This window comes from Chrysochloris asiatica, unplaced genomic scaffold (genome assembly GCF_000296735.1).
Source record: "Chrysochloris asiatica unplaced genomic scaffold, ChrAsi1.0 scaffold00168, whole genome shotgun sequence".
Lineage (NCBI taxonomy): Eukaryota > Metazoa > Chordata > Mammalia > Afrosoricida > Chrysochloridae > Chrysochloris > Chrysochloris asiatica.
Genome location: NW_006408686.1, coordinates 2,153,528 through 2,161,224, shown reverse-complemented (window position 1 = coordinate 2,161,224; position 7,697 = coordinate 2,153,528). Strand labels below are relative to the sequence as shown.

Below are 7,697 nucleotides of genomic sequence, written 5' to 3'. Positions count from 1 at the left end.
GTAGCGTAGTGGTTACGAATCGGGCTGCGAACCTTAAGTTCAGCAGTTCGAAACTACCAGCCGCTTCGCGAGAGAAACATGAGGCTTTCTGCTCCCGTAAAGATTTACAGCCTCGGAAACCCTGTACAGGGTTGCTATGGGTCGGAACCGACTCTAAGGCACTTAACAATTCCAATCTACTAGACCGCTGGGTTTCAAATTTGTTGCAGTGGCCACATTGTCCTCGGACTCTATTCATACTTGTGGGGTGTATTAGGGAATGACCAGTTGACAGTTCAGAGTCAGGAAGATTTAGGATTTAGTTCGTAGAGCAGGACACTCTTAGCTGTGTACACAGGCCTCCACCTGCCCTCTCCTCCACTCCAGCAAGTGATACAGCACTTCTACCCCAGCCGAGGATACTCCCCTCTCAGTTAACCGCAGCCTGAATGCACTCAGCAGTTTCAACCAGGAAGGTCACCACACTTTCTCACTTCTCTGCTGTCTGTAGTGTTAGAGCGTTATGTCTGTTGTGAGGAGGTCCTCAGTTCCGTGAACCCAGATCCAAAGAAAACAGTCGCTTTCTTAGTAATTAGCGTCCTTCACCCCAGAGACGGCTCATTTTAACCTTGCAAGAATGGCAAAACTCACCATTCGCCTTGGAGTCCTGGTGTGGTGCTGTAGGACAAAGCACTGGACCGCAAAGGTCGGATTCACCTACAAGGTCAGCTGTTCAAACTCACCAGCTGCTCCTTGGAAACCTTATACAGGGTCAGTGAGTCAGAACCAACTCAACAGCACTTAACAACATACACCTTACTGACATATCCCTACCCCTACAAGTGTGCGATACATGCTATTTATACTACTATTAAGGATTACAGGCCTTGGTGGGCAGCAAGCATCTTTGCATTGTCCCACCAAGTCATTTTCTGGCAGTTACAAAGACTATGGTGGAGTCACATTAATTACTACGCTTAGGGGTGTAGTTACTGGGTCATGGCCATGAATTGAATCCCCAAATCATATGCTGAAATCCTGACCTCTTTTCATAATGTTACCTAGAGGAATGGATCTTTTCAACCAGTTGAAGTCCAAGCCCCTGAAGCTAGCCTCTTCTGTGTTACATAAAGAGCCACACAGACACAGATGTCCTGAGACACGGGAAAACGGGCTGATGAAGACGAGGGTAGAGGAGCTGACACAGCCAGCAACCCTATGGATTGCCTACTACTACTAGACCCTGAAATCACCACAGAAGGACCGCCTCCTAGAGCCACGCTGAATTTCCACTCCTGTGAGAAAATACATTTCTGTTTGTTAAAGATGCCCAGGTTTTGTATTTGTGTCACTGCAGTGCTGGGAAATTGACAACAGGAACTAATAAGATGATTTTGCATGGCAGCTGCACGAGTTTTCATTCCTACTGGTAAGGGGTAAAGTTTCTCTACATCCCTTCCCACCTTTAGTGTTTTTACCACTATAGCGGATGTGAAGCTCTGGTAGCGTAGTGGTTATGAATTGGGCTGCGAACCTTAAGGTCAGCGGTTCGAAACTACCAGCTGCTCCGTGGGAGAAAGATGAGGCTTTCTACTCCCGTAAAGATTTACACCCTCGGAAACCCTGTACAGGGTTGCTATGGGTCGGAACCGACTTGAAGGCACTTAACATCATAGCGGATGTGAAGTAATTTCGTGGTCTGGATTTTCCCTAATGAAATATAATGTTGAGCTTCTTTTCAATTGTTTGTCGATTACATATGGGGCTTCAATATTTTTTGTTGGAAAACGGAGCTTTTCATAAACCTTTTTGAGCACTCTTAGATATCTTTACAATAAGATCCTAGTTCTTAAAGTCATTAATTGCCATTTTTGTTGCTGAGTTATATATGCCGACTTCTAGGGAATATTATGATTCATAAATATTTTGTCCTAATCTATGAGCTGTCTATATCTTATTCTTTTTACTTTCATGTACAGTGAATTTTAATTTTGTGAAAGTTATATTTATTTTTTCTTTTGTTACTTGTACTTTTAATGTCTGATCTAAGAATTCACTGTCAAATCAAAGTCATGAAGAATTTACCTAAGGGTTCTATTTTACTTCTTACAATGAGGTTTTGGATCCAAGTAGACTTCATTATTTCTTTACTAGGTGAGGTAAGGTCCCAAAGTCCACTGTTTCACATTTGAGATTCAGGTGTCCTGCCACCATTTGTTGAAGAAAGTCTTATTTCCACACTGAGTGATGCTATGTTATGTACTCCAAAGAGAGACGTTGAAATCCTCTCAGTGCTCGTGAATGCAACCCCCATCAAAATTCCAACAGACTCCACAGAAATGGATAAGGCAGCCCTCAAATTTATATAACATTGCAAGGGGCCCTGATGGCTTTTAAAAGAACAACACAGTAAGACTCACTCTTCCGGATTTCAAAACATAAACCTCCATAATGCAAACATTTTAGTACTGAATAATGATAGTCACGTATAGCAATACAAGTGAGAGCCCAGAAATAAACTCATACATCTCTGGTTTACTGATTTTCAACAAGGGTGCTAGGTCCATTTAATGGGGAAATGATAGTCTGTTTAGTAAATGGTGCAGAGACAACTGGATTTCCAGGATTAAAACAATGAAATTAGATCTGTACCTCACAACACACATGAAAACTAACTCAAAATGCATAGCACACTGAATGGAAAACTAAAAATGTAAGATTCTTAGAACATAGGATAACTGAGTTTCTCAGCAATGGATTCTTAGGCATGACAACAAAAACATGAGCAACAAAAGAAAACAGATAAATTGCACAAGCTCATGGCCCAGATGGAATCCTGGTGTAGCACCGTGTAGGACATGCATTGGACTATAAACTGCAAGGTCAGTGGTTCAAACCCACCAGCTGCTCCTCTGAAGCCCTGTACAGGATCACTCTGAGTCAAAAGGCACTTCAAAGGCACTTAACAACAAAGTCCAAATAGAGGCTTGATGTGGCACTATAGGTATGCAGTTTAAGCCCACTCGCTGCTCTTGGAAACCAGATACAGGGTTGCTAGACATCAGAACCAACCCCATGGCACACAAGAAGAACAATGGTCCAAATAACACTTCTTGGAGAACACAGGCTAGGAGGCAGCCAGTAGCCAATTAGGTTAATTTAATGACTATCATCTAATGACCATTTACCCCAGCGACCTCGTTCCCGGTTTCTTCTTCTAGTTTCTATTTTTTTCCTTTTCATTCTTTAACAAACAAGTACTGAGCCCATCTAAGACCTGCTATTCGTGTTGTGAATGTTTAAAGCAGCGTACTTTCTGTCTTGACTTTGAAGTGTCCGTTTTTATAGCGACATGATTAAATGCCATTCTTCCTAAGGCATAGCTCCTGAGTGATGGATGTCTGCTAACTGTCAAGGTTGCCATTCAAGTTCTTACTATACTACTTACAGTGGGGTTCCTGTTACGTCATCGCTTGACCTCTGGAATTTGTAGAACTAGGTCTGAAACAGGAGACTATAATGACACAAATATTTTCCCTACTAAGAATCCTTATGATTACAAAATTCAGAGTAAAAGTGAATTTTTACAAGTCATTTTATAAAATTTATTTAGCCTCAGGATTCCCTTATTGGCTGTCTTTTATCATTTTATAAAATTCACCATGCCAAGAGTCTTGGAAGCCTTATCATATAGGATCTAAAGTAAGAGGTTTTTTCAATATGTTATTATTTTTCATGTTTTACTCCTCTGGGGTTCGAAGAAGATTTTGAAGATTTTATCATGCAGATCACGTGTGCATGGCTCATCTTCAGCGTGGATACTGAAGAACACTTGAGATAACACTATTAACACACTGTGCGCTTGTTTGCTTTCTCTCGTGTGGACTCTCTGATGACTACCTAGATTTTAGCTTCACCTGAAATCCTTCCCACAATCCTCACATCTTTATGGCTTTCCGGTAGAATGGACTCTCTGGTGACAATGAAGTTGTGATTTCTGACAAAATGTCTTTCCACAGTCTTCACATTTGAACGGTTTTTCTCCACTGTGGATCCTCTGATGGGTCAAAAGATGTGATGCCTGACTGAAGCCCTTCCCACACTCCTCACAATTATAGGGTTTCTCGCCTGTGTGGATTCTACAGTGAATTTTCAGATCTGCTCTGCGACTGAAGCCTTTCCCACAGTCTTCACATTTGAAAGGCTTTTGCCCACTGTGGACTCTCTGATGGGTCAGAAGTTGGGAAGCATCCCTGAAGCCCTTCCCACACTTCTCACAGCTATAGGGCTTCTCCCCTGTGTGGATCCTACTATGAATTTGGAGATTTGATTTACGACTAAAGCCCTTTCCACACTCTTCACATTTGTACGGTTTCTCACCGGTATGAATCACCTGGTGAACCTGAAGTCTTGAAGTCCGATTGAAGCCTTGCCCACACTCAGCGCATTTATAAGGTTTCTCTACATTGTGGGCTTTTTGATGGATTTTGAGATATGAACGCCGACGGAAACTTTTACCACACATATCACATTTATAGGGTTTTTCTCCAGAATGGACTCCAAGGTGAACCTTATATTGAATTTTCATCCTGAAACACTTCCCACACTCCTCACATTTGTACGGTTTCTCCCCAGTGTGGACTCCCTGATGGGAATGCAAATTGGACCTGTAGATGAAGCCTTTTCCACACACGTTGCAGACATATGGCCTCTCTCCAGTGTGGACTCTCTGATGGGTCTGAAATTGCAAAGGATAGATAAAGCTCTTGTCACATTCCTTACACTTGTAGGGTTTTTCTTCTGTATGAACCCTTCGATGGATATAAAGATAGGAGGTCCGAGCAAAACTTTTCCCACATTTTTCACATTTGTGTGGCTTTTCTCCATTATGCACTGTTTGATGAGCATCAAGATGTGAACTTCGACTGAATTTCTTCCCACACTCTTCACATCTGAATGGTTTTTCGCCACTGTGGATTCTCTGATGTGTCAGACGATGAGACGCTTGACTGAAGCCCTTCCCACACTCCTCACAATTATAGGGCTTCTCTCCTGTGTGGATTCTACAGTGAATCTTAAGATCTGACCTGCGATTGAAGCCTTTCCCACACTCTTCACATTTATAGGGTTTCTCACCAGTATGGATCAGCTGGTGCATTTGAAGGCGTGATCTCTGGTTGAAACTTTGCCCACACTCCTCACACTTATAAGGTTTCTCCACACTATGGGCCCTGTGATGGATTTTAAGATATGAACTCTGACTAAAGCCTTTCCCACATATCTCACATTTATAAGGTTTTTCTCCTGTATGGACCACCAAGTGAACTTGATAATGAATTTTCATCCTGAAACTCTTCCCACACTCTTCACATTTGTACGGTCTCTTTCCAGTGTGGACTCCCTGATGGGAATGCAAATTGGACCTGTAAATGAAGGCTTTTCCACACACGTTGCATGTGTATGGTCTCTTCCTAGTATGGACTCTCTGATGGGTCTGAAATTGCAAAAGATGAATGAAGCTCCTACCACATTGTTCACAATGGTAAGGTTTTTCTCCTGTGTGAGTCGTCTGGTGCGTGTAAAGATAGGAAGCACAAGCGAAGCCTTTCCCACACTCCTCACATTTGTAAGGCTTCTTCTCTTCTGCAGGAACCAAGCAGTGAGCAGCAACGGCTACGCTAGCACAGAAGTTCTTATAGGCATCGTATTTGAATGTTGTCTCCCTTGTGTGGTTCCTCTGATGTTCCTGAAAATATGGAAAATACATAAAAGCTTTCCCACATTCCTCACAACTGTAAGTTTTTGCTCCTGTGTGGCCTTCACAACAAACCTGAAGCATTGTTCTATGTGTGAAGCACTTCCCGTATCCCTCGCATTTGTGTTGTTTCTCTTCAGTGTAGCCCTTCAGACAACTTTGCAACTGTGAACTCTGACTGAATTCCTTACCACACTCAGCATCGTTCTTTCCCATGTGAATTGTCTGATGATTACAAAGAACTGAACTACAGTGGGAGCCTTTTCCATACTCACTACATACGAAAGACTTCCCTCCTAAGCATGAATCCTGATGAAGACCAAAATTGGAGATAACACTGGAGGAGTTCGTACATCCATAGTACTCATGAGTCATCTCTTCTGTGTTAGTAACAGAGAGTTCTTTTGCAACCAGAGAGGGCGAGTCACCCTTTTGGTAGAACTGAGACCTATTTATCTTAGATCCTGGACCCCTGGTGAAGTCATTTGTTATTTGTTGCCAGATGTAGGTGCTGGAAAGCTCTTCCTGGGCTGCTGCTTGTGGGACAGTCTCCATGGGTCTTGGGTTCTCGTCTCCTGTGAGAACAGAAAATTCAGATAGAGACAGGCAAAGGATTTGTTGAATGTTCCCGGGATCTCACACTTAAAATGGGGATGATGTATTACTGAACCCAGGGACGCTTCAGTTAATCTTTTCTGGTGAATATCATGTTCTTTATTTACATGCATCAAATCAAATGTAGTTTCACTGGAATCCATCCCATTAAGTAGTAACACGACCCATCATTGTTTAGTGCGGTCGAGTCACTTCTGACTCATAGAGATCCTAGATAAGTCTCCAAGGAGCGGCTGGCGGATTTTAACAGTCAACCTTGTGGTAAGCAGTCCAGTGCTTACCCTATAGCACCACACCAGTATTCCAACAAGACCCATTAGACAATCTGCCCTGTAAAGCTTCACTCAAATAAAACAAAAAAAATTTTTTAGAGACTCATTAGCACCAAATCCATATGTGAAATACAATTTATTACCCCCACCCCTTGTGGGGACAATCAATTAAAGAAGCTGCCTGGCTGGGTTTAGCAGATGTTTAATCAGTTCATATAAAATTGTTTTGGATTGTTTGATTAGAAAATTACAGAAATATCTAAGGAATTGAGAGGCTCTAGAGTGATGGTAATGGTTTTCAGATTTGGAAGAAATTCCTTACTGACTTAAATGTAGCATATAAGCAAAGAATTCTCCTTTAGGTCATGCTGAGGAGATTCTCAGAAGGAAAAAATTTTGAACTGAGGCATACACTATTTTGCTTTCTGTCAGTAACTCACAACTTCATATTCTTAACCAAAAAACTAAAAAGGTGAACTCATACTGGTGTGTGATGCTGTATGATACACATTGGACGGGAAGGTCAGTTTGAACCACAAAGTTGGTGGTTCAAATCCACCAGTGGCTCCTTGGAAACCCTATACAGGGTCATTATGAGTTGGAACCGACTCCACAGCACTAAACAGCAACAATTTAGTGACTTCTGAGGTGACGTTGTAGAATAAGAACTGGTCTGATAACTGCAAGATTGGTGGTTCAAACTCACCAGTCGCTCCTTGGAGACCCTATACAAGGTCGTTATGAGTCAGAACCAACTGGATGGCACTTAAAAACAACAACCACACTATTTAACAACAGAACTGGAGAGAAAGAAAAGAACAGGGCCCAGAATGTAATAGGAGCGACGTTCAGCTTGGAAATTACAGACTGATTCTTTGCTTTGAAGTCACTGCTCAAAGTCCATCAATGAACTAAATACAAAATAATAAAACTTTTCTAAAGCCAAGTCTTCACTCTCATATTTTGGACGTTATCAGGATGGACCAATCCCTGGAGAAGGACATCCTGGGTGGTAAAATGCAGGGTCACTGCCAAAGTGGAGTACCCCCGATGACATGGAAGGACATGGTAGCAGC

At 42.2% G+C, this 7,697-nt stretch overlaps 1 protein-coding gene across 1 annotated transcript in view; it reads right to left on the bottom strand.

The window, feature by feature from the left end:
* The window catches only part of LOC102838400 (zinc finger protein 250-like), a 51,014-nt gene that overhangs the window by 20,358 nt on the left and 22,959 nt on the right, over positions 1 to 7,697 (bottom strand). Inside the window, 4 exon segments of the mRNA XM_006871497.1 lie at positions 4,550 to 4,659; positions 4,828 to 5,247; positions 5,332 to 5,725; positions 6,146 to 6,309. Coding sequence (XP_006871559.1) covers positions 4,550 to 4,659; positions 4,828 to 5,247; positions 5,332 to 5,725; positions 6,146 to 6,309 — 1,088 coding nt within the window.